Source organism: Eumetopias jubatus, unplaced genomic scaffold, assembly GCF_037043125.1.
Source record: "Eumetopias jubatus isolate StellerSeaLion01/CBP00866 unplaced genomic scaffold, mEumJub1_p1.0 scaffold_4, whole genome shotgun sequence".
Classification (NCBI taxonomy): domain Eukaryota; kingdom Metazoa; phylum Chordata; class Mammalia; order Carnivora; family Otariidae; genus Eumetopias; species Eumetopias jubatus.
The window spans coordinates 86,916,914-86,939,250 of record NW_028274810.1 but is presented as its reverse complement, the minus strand read 5'-3'; the positions used below and the strand labels follow the sequence as shown (position 1 = coordinate 86,939,250).

Below are 22,337 nucleotides of genomic sequence, written 5' to 3'. Positions count from 1 at the left end.
AGTGTGGCCACGAGCTGAGTGCCAGCATGAGAAGGGAGAACAGTCACCAAGCCCTGTGTTTACTCATTTGGCCTCAGCAATGCCGTAAGGTAGGCACTATTTCCATTTTCTAAAGGAGAAACTGAAGCTTGGAGTTTAAAGAACTTGCCCCCGTGGCACCCAGCCAGGAAGCAACACAGCTGATACTTGATTCCAGGACGGCCTGACCCCAAAGGCTGAGGGCTGCCCTCACACCAGACTGCTCAATAGGAAATGACCTGTCAGACTGCTTCCTGCTGCCGCTCTCATCCGTAGGGCAGAGGTTCTGGAGTCCAGCCCACATGGGGCCATGCAGGGAGGGCCCGGCTGGAGGCCGGGAGCCCATCGGTGACGAGCCGAGCACACAGGGGCAAGGTCCCACACAGGTGGAGAGGCTGCTGGCCTGCCTACCTGCCGGCCACCGGTGTGCCCCACAGAAGTCACTGTCCCATGCCCGGGAAGAAGTGAAGCAAGCCTCCCACCTGAGCAGGGCCCACTGTACGACCGTGCACAAGGCACCTGGGGGTGGGGGATGCCTGTGGCAGCAGGAACCAGGAAGCAGCACTGCAGGGCGGGACAGGAAGGGCCCGGAACTCAGGCTGGAGCCCTGGTTTCTGAGCGGCTCAGTCATGAGATGAGCGCAGCGTCTTCCTGAGATGGGGATGTGGATGATCATGGCACTCACTGCGGGCTCCTTCACCTTCAAACCGTCCGGTGAGGGAGGCGCTATCACACTCCCATCACTGACAAGGAACCTGCAGCTCAGAGGGGCTAGGCCACCTGCCCAAGGCCACCTTGCTGGTAGGGGGCAGGATGAAGAGGGATTCAGGCCCAGGAAGCAGACTCCAGAGCGGCCAGAGGCTTGTCCTTGGGGCATTTCTCAACCACGTTCCTCATCTGAGCCACAGAAAAAATAAGCTGGATGACTATTTTCTCAACTCTCCAAAAGATGGCCCTAACTAGACGGTCTCAGAACATTCAAAGGAGCAGGCTGGGGAACCCACTATGGTACTAACTATGGTTATTATCCACGGAACGGAAAGAGTACTGGCCCTGGGTGCCAATCCCCATGTGCCTGCACTCTGGGCCTGGGTTTGCTCAGCCATGCGGTGACAGGGCCAGACAACCTCACATGGCTCTTTCACTCTGGTTTCTTAGGATTCAAGGTTGCTCGGTTCCAGCACTTTCTTGTAACCCTGGGTAAGTTAGTTAACCTCTCCCGACCTTGGGGTTCTCATTTATAAAATGAGTGGAGGACACCGCCACTCGCCTCACAGGATCAGGTGAGGCCCACCCAAGATGCTGAAGGCAGAGAGCCCAAAACAGGGCCACACAAGGCGAGAGCTCCAGGCGGTGCCTCCTGGTCTTTGCTCGGGACTTCTGTGACGTCACCATTCACTGCCACTAGAACATGGGTCACTCCACAGCCTCGCCCTGAAAGGGGATCCGAGGGCTCCCACCCCACCCTGGACCAACAAGGCACTCCCAGCGGCCCTGCCCAGCAACCTGATATCACTGTCACGGTGCTTTTATAATGAGCTGTGGCTCCAAAAGAGGCGGGAGCCAGAGCCCAAGGAGCCACTTCTGCCTCGGTGCGCCTGGTACTGAGCGTGCTGGCCAAATACAGGGGGGGAGGGGAGCCCACCTGGGCCGGTTCTGTGCAAATCATATTGTGCCAATTCTTCCTGGGGAGGAGCAGGGTGAATGAGGCACAGACCCCAGCCCAGGCTGGTCAGGGTTTTGCTTCCAGATTCCAGACCTCAGTCTAGGCCATCAGCTCATAGGCCTGGGGGAACCCTCTCTATCCTCTTATAAAAGCTGGGGGGGGGGGGGCGGCGGGCACGAAGGCTCCGGAGATCCAAACACCGAGCTAGAAGAAGCCTCAGAGACTACACAACTCCAGGCTATTACCTGCAGGAGGGGGCAGGGAGCAGGGGTGCTGGTTTGGCTCCTTAGGGGGAGGAAGTGAACTCTGTGGGGCCAGGGAATGGACAGAGGTCCGGATTTGGGGGCACAGTTAGGATGGAGAAGGCTGTAGCCTAGACTGGGGCAGCATCTCCTTCCCCACCCGAGCGCCCCCGCCTCTGCCCCAACTTCCTGCTTCCCCATCCTCCTGGACCAGAGGACGGCGGACACCCCCTCTGCTGAGAAGTGGGGGGGAGCTCAGAAGCTGCGGGGCCGACGTCCCCCTTGGCTTGGTTCTGGCTCCAACACTCGCTGCCTCTGCAGCCTTCCCTGGACCATGGTTTCCTCCCAGGTAAGAGGGCAGGCTGGGCTCACTTCTCAGAGGCCTCTAGCTCTGAAAGCCCGTGATTTTACATACTAAGCAGCACACGTGTCACTTTCCACCTTGTACTTTCCACTTTGTACTCTGCTATTTGTTATCTCCTACCCTAATGCTGATCTTTCCCGCACATTATCGCATTTAGGTTTAGACTTCATGGCATCCGTATGAGGCAGGTGTGGGTTCTCCTGCATTAAAGACAAGAAAACCAAAGCTCAGGGCACAGAAGCCCAAGAACACACCCAAACAGGGCACAGGAGAGCCAGGACTTGCAGCCAGGGTTCCAGAAGCCAAACCCTGGGTTCCACACGGAGGAAAGCCTGAAAGCGGCCCTGCCAGGCCAGAGCGGAGGGCCCCGACCGGCTGGTTCAGGAGCTCGTCCCAGGCCGTCCCTCTTGGAGCTGCTCCTTCAATGCAGCTAAGGGGACTCTTAAAAAGTCAAACTTAATAAAAAAAAAAAAGTTGTAAAAGAATAGGAACAGCACAATTAGTACTATGAAACTATTTTTATTAAAAAGAACTTCAGGGGCACCTGGGTGGTGCAGCTGGTTAAGCGTCTGACTCTTGGTTTCAGCTCAGGTCATGACCTCAGGTGGTGAGCTCGAGCCCCACATCGGGCTTGCACTCAGCATGGAGTCTGCTTAAGCTTCTCTCTCCCTCTGCACCCCGCCCCCTACCATGCACACTCTTTCTCTCCCTCTCTCTCTCTAAAAATAAATGAATAAATTTAAAAAAAAAAAGAACTTCACACAACAGCAAAGTCCAGGCAAACACACTGAACTGCGAAGTGATCAGCTCTAAGGAGCAGGTGAGTGAAAGGGAGAGGACTGGCATTTTTTCTTTACACACTTAGATAGTGTTTGAATTTTTGTTTCCTTTTTATGAACAACAACATCAAAAATCCGGGAGAAAAGTTTTGTGAGCACGTGCTCTAAGTCTAAACTCAGTATTAAACACTTTACCGTAGTAGATTATTTCATTTAATTTTCTTTTTTTTTTTAATTTCATTTAATTTTCACAAAACCCTTCGGAATATAAAGAATGTTCAGAGCAGCTTCTTTCATTAACTGTCAAAAATGGGAGCCAACCCGGATGCCCAGGAGCAGGCGAGTGAGCCGCTGTGGCTTCTTCATACCAGGCAGTGCTGCACAGCGACAGAAGGGACAAGCTCTCGTGCATGTGACGACAAAGAGCAACCTCCTGGACAGGCAGAGCGAAAGACGCCAGACCCAAGAGAGTACCTGTTGTCTGACTCCAGTTGTATCAAGGTCAAGAACAGGTAAAACCAACTGATGCCAACAGGGCTCAGAACAGTGGTTACCTCAGAGGAATGTGGGGGTACAGACCGGGAAGGGCAGGAGGGGACTTTGGGGGGGTGGGTACATAGATATCCTCTATCTTGACTGGCTTGTTAACATGGTTGCAAACATTTGTAAATAGTCACTGAGCCGATCACTTTAAGATGAGTGCACTCTTCTGTATGTATTTATGTACGTTATCCCTCAGTTAAATAGAGGGGGGAAAGATTTAAAAAAACATGCAAGGGAGAGTTATGTACAGACGAATGATGTTCACAGGTCAGGTACTCAGCCTAAGGTCGGTTAGCTGGCAGGTGGTGCAGCTGGGGTTCAAAGCCAGGTCGGCTAGACTCTGACGACCTTAAGCCACCAGGTTCTACTGATCCTGTACTGACTGTACAGAAGGAGGCCTCGACGCTCTCCCCTCCAGGCGCTGCACTGGCAGCCCTGCCCCTGCTTGCTCCTCACTGCTAATCACCGTGGCTGTGATTCAGTCACCTGCTCACGTGGACACGAGCCTCGCTCCCTGGAAGCCTCAGCACACCAGCAAGGCCCACGGGGAGCAGAGACCAGGCCCACCACTAAAGCTTCGGGCCTGCTGGGAGCTGGGTCGGGAGGGGTGCTCTGTGCCAGGACAGGGTACCCGGGACACACCCACTTGCCCTCACCGGCCCCGGCCCACAGTGACGGAATTTCAGATGTGGAAGGACGGCTGAGCAGCAGAGCTGGGCCTGGCCTTGGCTCTGACACCTGGCCCGGTGCTGAGGCTGCTGGACTACACAGCCTCATGCTGACTCAGGAAAGCTGACCCTGCCAGTCAATCTCATCCCCTTCCTCACCAGGGGAGCAGAGGAACTTTGAGGAACTTGGCTCCTCTGGAGCCGCCCACTCTGCTCTCAATTCCTAGCCTGCCCAGGCTCCCTCCCTCCTCCTTCCAAGGGAACCACCTCCTGCTGCTAGGCATGTTCCCCCTCCTGCTACATCCTTTTCATTCCCCACCCCCCAACTCCTACACAATCCTCGTCCCAAACCATTTCCTGCAGTTTCCCATCTGATCAGTTTCTTAGGAAGGATAATTATCTATGGAGGGAGGAGGCGGAAAATTCCCAGAGCCAAGAACACTGCAAGAAACTTCTAGTCCTTTCTCCACCTGCTAGGAGAACCTTCATCCTCAACACAGGCCAGCTGTGATCATGCCTCACCACAAAACCTCTCCAGTTCCCGTCACTACAAGAAAGATCCACACTCCCCTACATTGAGTCAGAGGCCTTCCTGATCTTTCCCAACTTAGGTTCAGGCCTTGTCACCACTACATTTTAAGTGGCAGGGCCAGAACCAAGGCCCGTCTGCCACCAGGGCCCACGCCGCACTGTGCCGCCTCCCCGTGTCACTTCAGCCTGGACCATGGCTGTTCACACGTCTACCTCCCGCACACACCTGTCAGCACGACTGGCGGTGGGGGGGGGGGAGCTCCTGCCTGCACAGATGTGCTGACACACAGTAGGTGCTCAGAGGTCAGAGGCCAGCTGAAGAGAAGCTGCGGCGCCCACGGGCAGCCGCCTCACCTGCAGAGGGAACAGGGGGCTGGTCCCGAGGGAATGGTGGGGGAAAGAAGACCCACTGACACCATTACAGAAGGCCTCTGAACTAGGGGCTTGGGAGACCTGAACTAACCCCAGCTCTGTTGCCTCCTGGCCTGTGGGCAAGTCATTTCCTCTCTAGCCTTCTGCTTCCTCCTCTGTGGGATGAGGGGGTTGGGCCAGGCTCTGTCACTGCTCACTGAGCATGTGCCGGCCTTCCTGCCAGGTGCTCTCCACGGCACTGTGGAGGACCCTCCCCAGGGCTGCAAGCCAGGCCCCTCCTGCTGTAAGAGCCAGCAAGTCTATGCCTCTTGATCCCAACCCCCTTATCTTTCTCCATCTTACCACCTGGATCCCTCACTCAGTCCCCAGCACCTTCCTAACAATAAAGTCTGATTCTCTGATTCGAGGCCTGGTCTTTCTGGGCCTGGAGGCCCCCCAGGTCACATGGGACCCTAGGATTCAGCAGGGAACAGGCATGTCGGAGTCCTGGCACTTGGCCGCACCAAGGCGTGCACAGGACAGGTCCGGTGACCGCCTGCCTGCAGGCACTGGGGTGGGGCAGGGGAGGAAGAGGCAGGAGTCCAGCAGAGCCTGGTTCCCGCTCAGCCCCTCCCCTCCTCATGTGCCCTCACCCCCTCCTGCTCTGCTCCCGCTCCCTGGTCACCCCTCCCTGGGAATGGCTCTCCCAGGCTGGAGCTTCTGTCCCACTGTGGCCTGGCCACAGGTGTCTGCTTGGAAGCTTCACACCTGTTGCTCTCACAGACCTGGGCCGAGTGACTGTGGGCCAGGGACCTGCTTTGCTCAGTTCACTGAGGCCAGGGCCAAGCCAGAGCCAACTCTCCATCTCTGGCTCCCAGACTGCACATCCCTCCCCAGGCCAGACCACATCACCCTGATCAAAAGCCTTCGATGGCACCACACAGCATCTAGAAGCCAACCCAAAGCCAACCCAACCCAATCTGACCCCTGTCCTCCCTTCCATTCTCACACCACACCTCCTTCCTTCCCCCTCCCTCTCTCTTCCCTCCAGGTTCCTCAAACATGCCCTCCCCAGGGCCCCTGGTCTTTGAAAGGCAAGCTCCTTCTTGTCATTTGCTCAGCTCAAAAGCCACCTCCTTAAAGAGGCCTTCGCTCACCATCCAAAGGAGCACATCTCTCTCCTATTTATTTTCTTCAGGATACTTATCACTGCACGACGCTGTTGTGTCCACTGCCCAACGCCCCACACTGGCATGCGAGCCCCCTGACTCCAGGAGCCTCCTTGTCTTGCTCCTGCCTGTGTCCTCAGCCCCCAGAACAGTGTCTGATGTGGGAGGAGAGGAGTGCTACACATCAGACTCGGTGGCCAGGGAGGCTTCTCTGAAGAGATGACCTCCGATCCAGGGCCTGGACACGGGGCTGGCCCGCAGCAGTCTTCCAGGCAGGGGAGAGCAAGCACAGGGGCCCTGTGGGGGGATGGGCCTGGCAAGCCACAGGCACCTGAGAAACCCAGGCTGCTGATGTAAGCGAGGTAGGGGAGGGACGGCGGGCAGTGAAGTCGAGAGGTGTAGCCACACCTCTCCTGGATTTTATTTCATGCCAGGTTCGTCAGGAAGCACTTGAAAGGTCTGAGGCAGGGGAATGCTGAGTTCTGGTTTACATTTCTGCACAGTCCCTCTGGCTGCTCCGTGGAGAGCTGATTACAGGCAGAGGGGAGTGCAGCCAGGAGCCCGCTCAGGGGGCCACCGGAGTCACCAGGTTAGAGACCTCGCGGCTTGGACAGGGAGAGCAGAAACGGAACCAGAGTGAAGGGCGAGCCTCGGATCTGTGCGGCCACACTTTCCAGCAGCCTGAAGAGCCCTCTGGCTGGAGTTCTCCATGCCTGGGAATCCAGACTAGCCCACCTACCCAATCTTATTTCTCACTGACCCCCAGCTCAGACTCCCCCCCGCCCCAACCCTGGCTGGCTAGGCCTCCTCTTCTCCCCGACCTCCGGCTGGCGGCCCACTCACACCCGCTGCTCAGAGCCTTGGCTGGTGTGGCGACCCTCGCCTGATCCACAACCCCCACCCCCCGCCCCCGAGGTCTTGCGAAGGCACCTGCCCAAAGGCCTCTGCTCCGTCCTCATGCCAGCCACATCTCCCCTCTCCCTGAAGTCCTAGGTTTTGAGGTCGTGGCACGGCAATGTTTGGGCACCCTTGCTCCCCGAGGCAGCTGTAAAGCCGGTAAAGGCACACACCAGGCCTCGTACCCTCAGGGCAGCCATGACACTGGGACAACAATGTACCGCGCAGAACCCCCCACACAAGGCCAGGCGCTCAGGAGGTCCCAGACGACAGGAGCTCCCTCCTTGCCGCCACATCCAGCGATGCCCAGCACTGGTGCTCACAGCCCCGCAGGGAGCCTTGGCTTCTCTGCCCAACCAGGCAGGAGGGTGAATGTGTGTGGGGCTGAGGTTAAGGCGGGGGGGGGGATGCCCCAATGGGTTTCACAAGCAAAGGTCAACAGCTCTGCATTATCTATGGTTCTGCATTATTTCCATCTCTGTGCCTTTCTCCAGCTCCACCCTCCCTGTGAGCAAACTCCTGCTTAACCTTCGCGGCTCAGCTCAAAGCCTGAGGAGCCTTCTCTGAACCACCCCCCACCCATCTCCTCCTGTGCACCCACGGCCCTGCGGGGCCCTGAGGTGACATTTCACAGCACAGCTCAAGCGCCTGTGTATGTGTCAGTCCCTCCTGGGAGGCTGGGATTATATTTATTCATCTTTCCATCTCCAGCACAGCATTTATGAGGCACGGATCGGTGTTTGTCGAATGTGTGTCTCCCCCTCTCAGCTGAGACCACACTCAGACACCTCAGCTCACGGCCTCATCTGCCCGCCCACACCAGTTCTGGTGACAGTCACCAATGCCCTCCTCTGGCTCTCATGCCCAAAACCATCTTCCAATCATTCGCATTTCTGCTTCCATTTCTGAGTGCTTATGTTGGGCCTGGAGCTTTACACACGTTCCCTGTTTCGCTAGAGAAACTGAGGCTCAGCCACGGTGGTGGCGTTACAAAGAGGCAGAAACTTCTGTCCTTCATACTGGCACAGTTCACCTGGCACCTCATCAGAGCAGGGCCTATTTTAAAAACCATCATCTGTTCTGCAAAATTCAGTGCTTTTATAGCTACACGTCAAGTTGTCATACAAGATCGTGCTTTGCTCATTAAATGTTTCAAGTGATAAGTCTTGCTACTACAGCTAGATTGGGAAATGACTGTCACGTAAGAGAAACAGCACAGGACCTCGAATGAAGGCCACAGTCAGGCTTTCTGCTCCTGGGCAAACCACCTAACCTCCTGGGACCTCGGTCTCCGCACTCGTAAAAAGGAGAACAGCATCTCCCCAGAGGGCTTCCTGATGCATGCTGGAAAGTACTCTAGCCACCTTAGGAGCATACTCATTGAAAGGATAAATACGATTTCTCCGTAGCCACCTCGCCCCTGCGCTTAGCCCAGCACTGGACACACAGCAGGGCGTAAGTCTTGCTGAGCAATTATTCAGTTAATGGGTGATTCAGGAGTCAGAGAAAACAAGCCAGTATTTCTCTTCCTCCTGATCCCAGAGGGATTCCTGAGTGCCACCATTTATCGTGTGTCTGGAATGTGCCAAACTCTGTGACAACCATCTTACAAGGGTACTCTCCCCAAATCCTTCCAACATTGCTGCCAGGTGTTACACCATGTGATCAAATTGAGACTCCAAGAGGGGAAGTAACTTGCCCAAGTCACGGTGCCACAAAGTGGTAGAGCTGAGATTTGAACCCAAGTCTGTGGCGTGGCAAAGCCCGTGTTCCTAACCACCATGTTTCCAAAGGAAGCTGCTCTGGGACACTCCTCTGTAATTCAAAGGTCCTGCCCCAAGTAGAAGCTTCTGGCTGTGCCCAGTGAGACCTGTCTCACTCAAGCATTATCTAAATCCTACTTATTCTTCAAGGGTTAGTTCAACTGTCACTTCCACAAAACCCCCTCCCCCCATCCTCCCAGGTGGTAAGGCCTTTTTTGCCTCTTCTAAGCCCTCACAGAATCCCATCTGCACCTCAAATCACTCCCACTTTCTACTGCCTAACTGTGCTGCATCTATATGGCACTTCTCAGACTGGTCCCTGAGTTCCTCAAAAGAAGTGGTTCTCATGGCATCTTTGCTTGGTCCACCAGCCAGCCTGGCCAGGGGAGGGTGGGGTGGACTGCCTGCTCCCCTCCTCCACTGCGCTGTAACAGGAGTCTTGGGCTGTGCTCAGTGAGGTGAGCTGGCTCCGCCTCAAGCAGACATCCTGCCTACCCGGTCCAGCATCCAGATTCCTGCCAGCCCTCGCCCAGGACTCAAAAGATAAGATCTCGATGCCTTGCCTGGTTTGATGGCAAAGACGCTAGAAAAAGCACAGCACCCAGGCTCAACACTGGCTTGTGACGGAGTCCAAAGCCTTGCAGTTGGTTCTCCTGCAAGGGGCTATGGGGCCAAGGTCAAATGGCTTCCCTGCCAGGAACAGCTCTCAGATAGATACTCCAGCAGGAAGCTGCCCTTCTTAGGCTGAAAGGGCCCATCAGCATTACCAAGGCTTAGAAACCAACATCCAGGCCAAAGACCACAGCCCCTCGTATTGGCCCAGCTCTTACTGCCCAGAGACCCCTGCGTTATTAGTTAAGAGAGCAGGGAAAGCCCTCCCCCCTCTGCCATTAAACTCCTGTGTGGCTCTGGGCACATCCTCTCTGGGCCTCAAGTGGAAAATAAGAGGATGAGATGAAAACATCTCCATCTCCCCTCTGGGCCCCGGGGCCCCAGGTTACCGTAGGTTCTTTCTACCTCTAGTATTCTGCAGGTAGAAAAACAGTCTCTACTTTCACTCCCAGAAACAGGGTGAGAGCGAGAGATAAAGCGTCCTCAGTCCAGGAAACAACAGAGGTCAACCAGGGCGGCCCAGCACTGTGCCCTCAAAGCCTGTCCCCTTCAGAGGCAATCCCTTGTTTCTGCTGCCTCAAAGGTAGCTGCTTCCCCTAACAGACTCAGAGGTGTGTTTGGGCCCTAGTCACTTTAGGAAAAAGGGGGAGAGGCGTGAATTACCTTCTGGGGTGTGAACTGAACTCACCACGGAAACCTAGCAGACCCTGGGGGCAGAAGGAGCCCAGCACCTTCCCTGCTTGCACAGGAGGGCAGGGCAGGAGTCTGCTGCATCTGCTTTGATCCCCAATCCAGAAAAGCTTTTCTCTATTTTACAGGGTCAATTTCCTTTTTCTTTTTCCAGGACACAGCTTACTCATCCTGACTGGGTTCATTCCCCTTCCCTAGAATGAGTTCTGCAGTCCCCTCGGCAAATCCCACTCACCCGAGGGTTCAGTATTACACTTTGCCCAACCAAAGTCCTTTACCTTTCTTCAAATTTTCACAGCACAAAATGCCAAAGCTCTTCAACTTTGTGGGGCTACAGATCCCTCGGAAAATCTGTGGCTAGTACTACTCTCTCTGATAAAAATATATACCACGTCTACAGACTATTTTGGGGGGGGGTCCACAAGTCCCCTGACCTCCATCATGGACTTGAAAGACTCTTAGGGGCACCTAGCTGGCTCAATTGGTGGAGCATGCGACGCTTATCGTGAGTTAGAGCCCCACATCTGGTGTAGAACTCACTTAAAAATAAATAAATAAAAAAAAAATAAAAAAGTATCTTAGAAACCTAGATCCTAGAAGAAAAGCAGGTCATCCAGTCCATTCTCCCACCTAAGCCAGATTCCCTTCCAAAAGCAAGCCTTACTGGGATGCCTGGGTGGCTCAGTCAGTTAAGCATCTGCCTTTTGCTCAGGTCATGATCCCAGGGTCCCACATCAGAATCCTTGCTCAGCAAGGAGCCTGCTTCTCCCTCTGCCTGCCACTCCCTCTCTCTCTTTCTGACAAATAAATAAATAAAATCTTAAAACGAAACAAAAAAAAGCAAGCCTTACCGAACGATGCTCCTCTTCTCCCCCTGGCCCGCTCCTCAGGACTACTCCTTCAGGAAACCTTCCCTCATCTCTCCTGCTCCAATCCAATGCCCCCATCATCCCAGCCTGAGCCACACACTTTCTTACCTGTGCTTCCTCTCTTGTGTTGTTGTCTTACTTCCCCAGCAACACAGCTGGCTCTCTGCGAACCCGTTCATTTAATCCCGTAACCCTGAGCTGGAGTTGGAGAGGACCACGATCCAGTACTTGAGAATTCTATACTCTGAAGGCAGGGCTAATGACGGCAGTGGGCCGTCTCCCAAAGGGCCTCCGTCTGCCCTGGGCCTCACCAGAGCAGAGGCTCATCTGGGATGACTGCCTTTCCTGCTGGAAAGTCCCGGAGAGGCCTTTCAACAACTGAAATCGACAGATAGGAAAATTAAGGCCCAGGGAGGCAAAATGACCTACCATAGGTCAATATGCAAGAAAGAGGCAGAGCTAAGACTAGGATCCAGGTCCCAGCCTAGAATTCTTTTCTTTTACACAAGTGGTTTTATGAAAACTAAATCTATCCTCATACTCCCACACTCATATATGCATAGAGAATTTATGAAAAGTAGCACAAGAAAGTTAACTCCGGGAAGTATGACAGTTGGGTTATCAGAGAAGTAAGGAGGGAAACTTTTACTTTTTACCTTAATACCCTTCTGTACTGTGAGTTTTATTTCTGTTTGTTTTGTTTTGACCACAAACATGTTTTATTTATTCATATTTTAAAAATAAATCTGCCACAGAAAGGAGATTCTGGCCCCAGCCCACTCCCAACACACATTAAAAACAAAGAGAAGCCATAAGTCAACCTGTCTAGGCACAACCATAAATTAGTGAGATTGCCTTTTTGAATGGTTTATGGCCACTGGTCTCATTCATTCACAGTCACGGTGCAGTTGATGGCTTGAAGAATCTTCCCGGGAAAAGTTTAATTCAATTAGGGTCTTGGCAGCTCCCTGAGGAAGCTCTGGTATCTTGCTTTTACTTACAAAAATTGAGGGCAGACCAAAAAGACCCAGACTTTCCCAGGGAGACCCCATGCAGCCCAGAGAGGATGCCCTCAGAGATCATCATTTAGAGCCAAGCCCAGGGAGGTGGCCAGGGAGGGAAGTGGCCTTGGCAGCACCGCTCACACACGGGCTGACGCCTCCAAGCACTCTGAGTGTGACTTTCGGAGCTCAGTTAAACTCCCAGCCTGGCATTCGGTCTGGGGGACTAGCCTCTCCAACCCTTGCTCTCCTTCCTCTCTGAGCCATCAAACTGGTTTCCTGTCTGCCCCATGCTTCACGTGGACCCCATCTCTACATGGAAGTCAGTCCTGCACTCCTTCAATCCCCAGATACACAGGAGCCCTTACTCTGCACCAGGCAGAGAAGAAAGCAAACAAAGGCCCTGTCCTCAAGGGGCTTACATGCTTGTGGGGATTGTGTGCTAAGAATAACTCTCTTGGTCCTGCATGTTAATCTCATTCCTCTCTATTCTTCAAGACTGGCTCAAGTTCCACTTCCCCTGAGAAGTCTCCCCTTCTCACCCCTGCCCTCGGGAACTGATGTTCCGGGAGTCTGCCCATCCTCTCAACACAAACAGACCATTTTCTCCTAAGCACACTGGAAGCTCCTAAAGAGCAGCGCCCGGGGTTTCACTCTTCTTGGTTCCCTGATGGGCCACAAGCTAAACGCCTGGTGGCTGATTTCGGCTGACCTGCCTCTTGGATCCCAGCTTGAAGAGACAAATTAATTAGCTGCTCTCAGTCCTGGCTGAGCAGTACAAAGACATAGCCTTTGTGAGCTTTGCCTGGTATACGGCAAGTGCTATGTTAAGTGTTAGCTATTTATTATTTTGGTGAGCTTGTGGGCTCTGCCTGACGCACAGCTGTGATGTCACCCCTCCGCCTTCAGTGGCCTGGTCTCCAGCAGGCTGAATACCGTGGAAGGGCCAGACTGGGCTTAGGGGTAAGTGTCCCCCTCCCCCCGCAAAGGGACTGGAAAGGGGGCCCGGGGAGGAACAGGACTTCTCATCCTGAACCTCGCTCCAAGTTGCTTAAGGACATATCGTCCCAGAAAAGAACTTGCTGGGAGTGATTTTGGGAACTCCAAATTCTCAGCAAGTCAGTATTAGAAGTCAGGGGTCAGGTCTGGCCTAATAGACCCCAAAACTGGCCCCGCATCCTAGATGAGCTTTAGGGGGAAGAAAATGAAGTCAGCATGATCCCAAGGAAGGGGGAGAGCCCACTGATCCAGTTTGATCTAACTCAAAACTTAGTTCAGTTAAAATTAGATTAGCCCATAAGAGTAAAAATACCCACATATAATCACGGGCTGCCTAAAAGTAACAGTTGATGTTTATCGGCATCTAAGATGGTTTGGCCCAGGGCGGTGTGTGCAGACAACCTTGGGGAGACATGTCTGACTCAGACGTTTGCAGGGGGTGTGAGTGCTGCAAAATGAGGCCCACACAGGCGATGGATGACTCAGGAATAACCCAGGTCCTGGGTTTGCTGAGTGAGCCTTCTCTCCCCACCGAGGAAAGAAAGGGGGCAGCTGAGGAGATGACAGGAGGAGGCAGGCCAGCCAGCTCAGTCCAGGCTGGCATTTGCAAAGGGAGCCTGGGGCCCCTCCACTCCAGTTCCCTGCCTCTCCTGTGTTTCTGAATGCCAACACCTCAAAGAAGGGCTATTTAATTCACAGTGGGACTTGGAGTTGGGGGGGGGGCGGGTGTCACAATTTTTTCCCTAAACCCGAGAAATGATCCACAGAGAGCAGTCAAGACTTGAAATACTAAAACCGTAAAACTCTTCCTTGTTCAAAATGATTATGGGAAAAATAAAACTTCTGAACTGAAAGGGAGTTGGGGCATAATGAAGAACATGAGCACTGGGGTCAGAAAGATCTGAGCTTAAACCCCAGTATTTTCTAGCTGTGCAAGTACCTGACATAGCTTTTTTTTTTTTTAAAGATTTTATTTATTTATTTGAGAGAGACTGAGAGATAGAGAGCACGAGAGGGAAGAGGGTCAGAGGGAGAAGCAGACTCCCTGCTGAGCAGGGGACCCGATGTGGGACTCGATCCCGGGACTCCAGGATCATGACCTGAGCCGAAGGTAGTCGCTTAACCAACTGAGCCACCCAGGCGCCCCTGACATAGCTTCTAAAATAGGAGCTTAATAAGTAGCAGCTAAGGTAATTAACAAATATTTGACAAAACTAGTACAAGTATTTCCTAACAGGAGCTCAGAGAGGTGGTGCCTTGCCTAAGGTCACACAGCTCAACAAAGAACTAAGACCAGATCTCAGGTTTCTTGACTTCCTCATTCCGGCCCAATCAGCATGTTTTTGGTTGTAATTCACTGCTCTGCCTCTCCTTTCTCCTCTGGGAGGGCCTACAATACTTTAAGGAAAAGGAAAAGCCCTCTATTTCAAAGGTTTGCTGTTCCATTGACCAGGGCTCTGAGAATGACAGGCCCCAAGGCTGAGTTCAGCCCTCACGTTCTTTATAAGAACTAGGAGCTGATCTGGCCTGGGCTCCAGACCGCCCCAGACTGCCCTGCTCCTTCAGCTCTCCCCTCCTACTGGGGGAACTGGTGCCCCTTCTGACAACGGCTCGAGTACCAATGTGGATGTGCCTAGTCACTTAGTCTCATCAAAGCCCCTTTGGATCTCTGGGCTCCCTTGATCTTTATAAGGACCCAGTATGTCAGCCAGGCAGGAAAGAGGATGGGGTCTTGGGTTAGAAGTCCACAGATGTGTCCTTTGCCACTTAACTTGCTAAGTGACCTCAGGTTCCTTAGATGTACAATGGGCACATCAATACCACCTGCTAACCCACCCAGACGATCAGAATTAAATACTACATATGCAAATGCTTTGGAAACAAGTTACAGTAGTAATGATAATTACTACTAGATTCTGCCTGCCTTCCAGGGCTAAAGAAATTTATACCACCTGCTCCCAACACAGAGGCTGCCTCTCAGGGGATCCTGCTGGGCCCTGAGGATAACCAAAAGCAGCCCCACACCCTCCCCGCCCAGAGGCAGAAGACCATAATCAAAAGGTTAGCCACCCCCTCCTGGCTAACTCCCCTTTCACTGGCACTCCCCTGCCCAAGCACGGAAGAAGTAAGCTCTAGTCAGACCACAGAGAGGGCACCTCCAAAGAGAGGACAGGCAGGGAGGGTCACTACCAGAGGACCAGGGACAGGCCCAGACTCACTGCAGGAGTCAGTTCTATCTATGCAACTCACAGGGACAGGGGATAGGCTCAAAGCCAGGCACAGAACCCCAACAGCCTCCTCAGGACAGAGAGAAGGCTCCCACCACTGACATCTGTCCCATCCCTAGAGGGAGTCCAAGTGCAGCAGGCTGGGCACCGACTCCGCGGAAGGCCGTGTGTGCATCTGCCCATGGGACTGTGAGCGGCAGGAGAGACAGGTTCACTCCCCTAGGAGGCTATGCCAAGACTCAAACAGAAAAGAGTTCCGTTTGAGAAAAGAGTTCAGAAATTCAACATCACAGAAGATAACCTCTATGAGCTGTTTCCTCATCTGTAAAACAGAGATAGCCTTTCTTTCGTATGATTTTAGAATTAAATGAGATCACTTTTTTTTTTAAGATTTTATTTATTTATTTGTCAGAGAGAGAAAGAGAACACAAGCAGGGGGAGATGCAGGCTCCCCGCTGAGCAGGGAGCCCGATGCGGGGCTCGATCCCAGGACCCTGGGGTCATGACCTGAGCCGAAGGCAGACACTTAACCAAGTGAGCCACCCAGGTGCCCCTAAATGAGATCACTTTTATAAAGTGCCTGACACTACTCTGTAGATACTCAATAAATGCTAATTCTGATTAAAACACAAACACACCCAACAGAAGGGATGTCACAGGGCAGGCTAGGCCTCGTGCCAAAGTTGTGGATAAACAATAAGGGAAACGGGTTCAGGGGGAGAAGCCAGAGCCACGGCTGTGGGCTGAGTGGGCTGAGAAGCCGCCCAGAGGGGTGGAGTCTGAACAGGCCCTAGAAGCTACCTCAGCAGCCGGCAGGGCATAGTGCTGGGCATTCCCAAGTGTGTCCCCTACACCCATCTGAGAAGGCAGAGACAGCATCATCACCTTACCAATGAGGCAAGTGCGGTCCAGAGAGACGAGGCAGCTGCCATGGTCACTGGTACTGTGGGGCAGGGCCAGGAGCCCAGGCTCTCTGACCATGTCTTTGCTTTCCCAGAGCTGGAGGAGCACGGTGGGAAGGAGAGGACAGGCACGCCTCGTGGGAGCTCAGCTGAATGAAGTCCAGCACCATGACCAATCGGAAGCCCTCCGAGTGCCCTGATGCTTCTGGAGATACGTGTCCTACCTGAAGGCCTCCTCCCAGCCCCCAGCTGACCCTCTCCTCCCACTGTCCTGCAGTCAGTCAGCTATCTTCCCCAAGAGGAAAAGGTCACCCCTTTCTTTTTAGGGAGTGCCGTCTGGGCTTCTTGAGACAATTTCAACATGACCTTTAAAGTTGTTCGTCTCTTCTTCTGAGAAGCGGGAGAGGTGTGTTCTCGTCTTATTTTTACAGGAAACCAGTTGCTGGGGCTGATAGATCCATGCATGTGAAGTGGGCAATAGTGACCCCCACCCTCCCACCTCCCCTACTCACAGACTTATTTAAGGAGGAAATGGCAGGATACGCCTTGCAAAGACCAAAACAAAAACAAAAAAGCTACAAGACGTGAAGAGACAGAGGAAGGCTTTTTTGCCTCTGGTCAGGAGACAAGATGGATACCTGCTTTATGGGCTCTCAGGGCCTCTGCCAGGAGTTCCAGGTCAGGGATATGGGCAAACGGTCGCAGGGGGTGCCAGTGGCGAGCGGGATTACAGTTGGGCTCTCCCTTGGAACAAGCACTAGACTGGGAGTCGGGTGAACTGGGGACAAAGTGGAATTCACACAGGGCCCAGATCACAAGGTGGGGAGGGGTGGGGAGGGGGGTACGGGGGAAGCAGACCTAACCGAAGGTTTGGGGTCACACTCACAGGTCTCCCAATAGTCTAAACCCCACTCCCACCACCAGCCCCTCCGCATCAAGGAAAAGGCAAGAATCCCTGACCGTCAGAGAGAGCAAAAAGGCGCAGAGAAGGGCCTCCGTTCACCCACGGAGCCAGTCAGAAGAGAACCCAGAAGCATTACTCTAGAACTTCAGCTCTAACCAATCCCATCCTCCCACAACCATCTCCGACAGGTCAACCTGAGCCTCTGCTCACTGACTAGGACAGGAAGGTGAACTGCACACAGCACTTTCTATTCGTAAAGGAGGGGTACCTTGCAAGGGAAGCAGCTGACAGACATGACAGAACGAGGGCTCCAACTCGGCTCCTACACACACTGAGGTGCTGAGAGGGTAGGGAAGACCCCGAAATGAACTCCGAGGTTCCTGGGTATCTGAGAGTGCAGAGGGAGCGTGGCCTCAGCCCCCACCCGTCCCCTAAGTCAGTTGGGGCTGTCTCCCCTCCCTGCCCCCACCAGCCCTGGAGGCAACTAAAGTGAAAGGAAGAACAAAATCGGTAGGACACATCCAACACCCCGAAACCTTAAGGAAGGACGCCCTGTGGCAGCCTAGGGTTGAGAGATTTGTAATCTTCCAGCTTCAGAGGAAGACAGGAGGAGGCTGAGGTAGGGATGCATTTGCCTTTGGTGGATCAAATCCCCAAGACGGGCGGACGCCTGGGTGGCTCAGTCGTTAAGCGTCTGCCTTCAGCTCAGGTCATGGTCCCAGGGTCCTGGGATCAAGCCCCGCATCGGGCTCCCTGCTCAGCAGGAAGCCTGCTTCTCCCTCTCCCACTCCCCCTGCTTGTGTTCCTTCTCTTGCTGTGTCTCTCTATGTCATATAAATAAATAAAATCTAAAAAAAAAAAAAAAATCCAAGAAAGAGGGGCGCCTGGGTGGCTCAGTCAGTTAAGCATCTGCCTTCGGCTCAGGTCATGACCGGGGTCCTGGGATCGAGCCCCGCATCCGGCTCCCTGCTCAGCAGGAAGCCTGCTTCCCCCTCTGCCCCACCCCCACTCATGAACACTCTCTCTCTCTAATAAATAAAATATGTCCCAACAGGGGCAACTGTCACTCACTGAGTGCTTCCTGTAGGTACAAAGGCAGCTTCATATGCATTAACCTGGGTCACTGTCACATCAGCAGCACTATAGGTTACTATTATTTCCCCCATTTTGTATCTGAGGAAGTGGAGGCTCAGAAAGGCTCAGTGGCAGAGTGGAGGCGCCTTTATCTAACCTCAGTTCTACATACACTGCAAAGAGAAAGGAAAAAAATGGGCGTTCACTTTTGCCACCTAAACAGGGACCCTTGAGATCTTTTGGTCATAATTCTCTTCTCCAGAAGAGCCAGATGCTAGGGCTCCTCTGTTTTCCGAATGCCCTTGCAAGCCAGAGACACAGACTTTTGGAACTGCAAATGTCCTCAGACATCATATCCAGCCTCCTCATTTTACAATGGGAAAACTGAGGCCCGAGGCTGAGTGATTTGCCAGGGTTACCCCAGTCAGTGGAATGGCAGAAATGTCAGACCTGGAAGGGGCCAAAGATCAGCTGACAGGAGGGGAGGCGTGACTGGCCCAAGGTCACAGAGGGAGGTGGGACGAGAAGCCAAGTTTCCTAACTTCTAGACCGACACCCTTGCCATGGCATCATCTCTGTTCTCCAGCTGCTCCGGGTCTGTGGCTCAGGTTCTGGTGGGGACAAAGCAGGCCAAGCCTGACCCCATTAGAAACAGATATCAGGCCTTCAGGGACAAACTCCTTAGTGCCCAGAGTAGGATCTGTGTGGTCATGCTCTCATCCCAATAGAAGGCACTGAGACTTGTAGTGTGTGTACTGGCCTCAGTGCCCTACCATGATGCCAGCTGTCATTGGAAGGTGAGGGAGTTGCGGAGAGAAGGGCAATTTCGAGACAGTGATTGTGAGGTCTCTTCCTGGTCTCATACAGGCAAATGACACATCACAGTCACTAGATTCTTACAAAAAATCAAGACACAGTTTTCATGACTCAATTGATATGGTCAAATTTAGAGATTCTTGCCAGTTTCACAGCTGGGCAAGACCTGCAGAAAAAGGCCCCAGCTGGTTCAAGGTCATGTTGTTGTCAGAATCAGTACACATAGCTCCCCTTGCCCAGTCCTTGATTTTTACCAGGAAGCTGGCTGCCATCAGGGTATAGGTACATGGAACTGGTGGCCCAGCTCCATGCACAGGCCCTGCTACTGTCACAGCACCAAAGCTCCACACCAGCAACTGGATCTGTCAAAACAGAGTGTCCTGCTGCAGCACGTCCCAGAGCCTGCCTCACACCAGCCTGGCATCACCACTCAGCTCCTGCATGTCCTTGGAAAAGCTGCAAGGCTTCCTACCAAGAGTCACAAACTCCCCAAACCCAAACCAGCAGAATCCCAGATCCTATGCCTTCCACTGATAGCTGAGGCTAACAAAGCAAAGGCAACAAGCAAAGACTTTCAAAGCCCCCCTGGACACACTTCCAGGGACTTCTGGGCTATGCAGGCTCCAGTGAACTCCATCCAGCAGAACAGAGTGTTCAGACCTAGCAGGGAGGGAGACCAGGGAGAGGAGGGAACAACTTTTCTGGTTTCTTCTCCCAAAAAAGAACATTTCCAAGTCTCTTCAGACCAGAATATCCTGAGCCCATCCACCTGTCCCTCTCCCACTTGGTTGAGCGGCCAGCCAACGTGACTGGCCAGCCCATGCAGCACCTTGAGACCCAGCCGAGTGCCAACGTGGAGGTGAGTGGGGGGCCAGACAGAGCTTCAACCTCGTCCACTCCCCCTCCACCTCCAAAACAGACTTCAGAAATTTCCAGGGCTCCAGTCCCATAAACTGTATAAAGGATGGCATTCCTGGGCCGGAAACTGACTCAGGGGCTCCCGGCCAGCCTGGGCAGGCAAAGCTGACAGATAACATTCTGGGAATAAAGGAAGGTGATACTATGGGAATCCCTCAGGTTCCAGCACACAGGCCCCCTGCTATACTTAAACTCCTCAGACAGGCCAAGTAGATATACACTCCATTCTGGAACGCCCTCCCATGAAGCGTGTAATTGCCCTGCTGTTGACAGAGCCAACTGTGCCACTTGCTGGAAGACACTCTTCTGTCTCGTACACAGCTGGGTGCCTGGCTCCCCTCGGGGTCTGGCCCAGCCAGAGGAGACCTGCAGGCCTGGAACCCTCGCTGAACGTACCTAGTATAAGAAGCATCCCATGCTCTACTCCTGCTTTTTCCCTTTGCATAAAGCTGACTCCAATCTTGGCAGCACTCAGACCACAGAGCCCAACTTTGAGAAAGACCAAGATGGCAGGACGGAGGCTGCCTACTTTACTGGAGTGGGCCGGACCTTTATTCCTGGGCAGTCTTGAGTGGTAAGGATGGGGCAAGAAGCTCGCTAGTCCGGGCAGCAGAAGTGTCGGAGCAAACTGGACTTACCTATCTTCATGAGGCAGGCCAGCAGGATCCACAGCGAGATCTCAAAGGGTGTGCGCACATGTGTGTAATCGATGCCCAGGACTGGAAAGGCCTTTCGAGTCTTCATGCTGTGTTCAGTGACGGAATGGTTAACAGGGCGGCTCTCGGGGGGGAGCTCTGGTGGGGCGGTGGTGACATCCCCGATGGAGCGTTCCCGAGGCGGCTCTGAGCCTCGGATGGTGCTGGCCGTAGGGCTGGGCTGGAGGCCATGGCTCCTGAGAACAGGTAGCAGCCCCACCAAGGCTACCACCACCAGCAAGGAAGGGAAGATTCGCGGGGGAGTGCGGCCACAGATGCCAGACCACAGAAGCATCATGCTGATCCCTTGGTTCAGCAGGCCTTGACCGTTAGCAAAGTGAGAGTAAGACCTGGGACATAGGTAGCAAGGGGTCAGCAGGTGGAAGACAGACTGGGGCAGTTCCTAGGAAAAGTTCATGTTTTAGAGAAGTATTTGTGTGCAAGCAGATCTCTGGGGGTGGAGGGAGGCTGGGTTTGCAATGGAGAACTCCAAACTGGGGAAAGGGAACAAGGACCCGGGAAGGACCACAGGAGACCAAAAGGTCTGGAACTCAGGCCCGGGAAAGGGGGTGGGAGAAAGAGACTGCACCCTAGGGACAGAGGAAGAGACAGGACAGGTTGGACCCCAGGCAAGGAAAAGGAAGAGGAAAGGCTGGGACCCTTGGCTGAGGAAAGTGACTGAGGAGCTGGGACTCAGCTAAGGGAAAGGGCAGGGAGTCTGAGCTAAAGAAAGGGGGACCAAAGGAGGGGTGGGGGGTGGGAGCCAGTCCAGGAAAAGAAGAGAGGGGGCTGGGAGCCCAGCCTGCGAGGAAGGAGTGAAGCCGGAAAGCGGCCGAGAGCTTCCCCACCCAGAGAAGGGCCGGGGTCCAGGCGCGCCGGGCTGAAATTCCGGGGAAATGGAGGGAGGCGGAAGGCGGAGGCAGGCGGCCTGGCGGGAGGGCGCCTCGGCGCGGGCTGGGGGCGGCTCGCGGTGGGCCGGCAGCAACACACCCCTCCTTGCGACCCTGGCGCGGCGCTGCGCTCCGCCCTGGCCCAGCTTCAGCTCCGCCGCGTCCAGCTCCAGTGACAGTTCCAGCCCCAGTGACAGCCAGAGCTACGGCCCCAGCCCCGGCGGCGACAGACTGATACCTTACTGAGCCCGGCGCTGTTATTTATAGACACCAGCGAGCAGCCAGCGCAGCGGGCTAGAGGGACTTGTCAGCGCCCGCGCACCGCAGCGACCACTGTCGCCAAGGGGAGGAAGTACGGGTAGGAAGAGGAAGAGTCAGAAATGACCAAAAAAAAAAAAAAAAAAAAAAGGTGGTGGGGCGGGGGGAGGCGGGATTGAATCCCCAGAGATTGTAACTAACACGGGGGGAATGCTTTACTAGTTACAAAGCGCTTTCACTAGACACCAGCAGTTCTCAACTGTGGTCTCAGCTGTGAAGGATATATTTTATCTTATGTATTTAGTTACTATATGACCTTGAGCAAGTTACTTAACTTCTCTGTTCCCTAACTTTCTTATCTGCCAAGGGGTTATATCAGCAGTACCTATTTCGGAGGGATGCTATGATAGCCAGATGAGAGTCTACACAAAGTGTTTAGAATAGAACCTGGCCTATAGAACCATTATTATGGTTCCAGTGTTGCAGATAA

General features: G+C 53.7%; 1 protein-coding gene across 1 annotated transcript in view; it reads right to left on the bottom strand.

Annotated features, from left to right (window-relative positions):
- The window catches only part of SLC9A1 (solute carrier family 9 member A1), a 57,643-nt gene extending 35,810 nt beyond the window's left edge, over positions 1–21,833 (bottom strand). Inside the window, exon 1 of the mRNA XM_028113687.2 lies at positions 20,643–21,833. Coding sequence (XP_027969488.1) covers positions 20,643–20,997 — 355 coding nt within the window. The 5' untranslated portion in view covers positions 20,998–21,833. The remainder of the gene's footprint in view (positions 1–20,642) is intronic.
- Between the last annotated feature and the right edge of the window lie 504 nt (positions 21,834–22,337).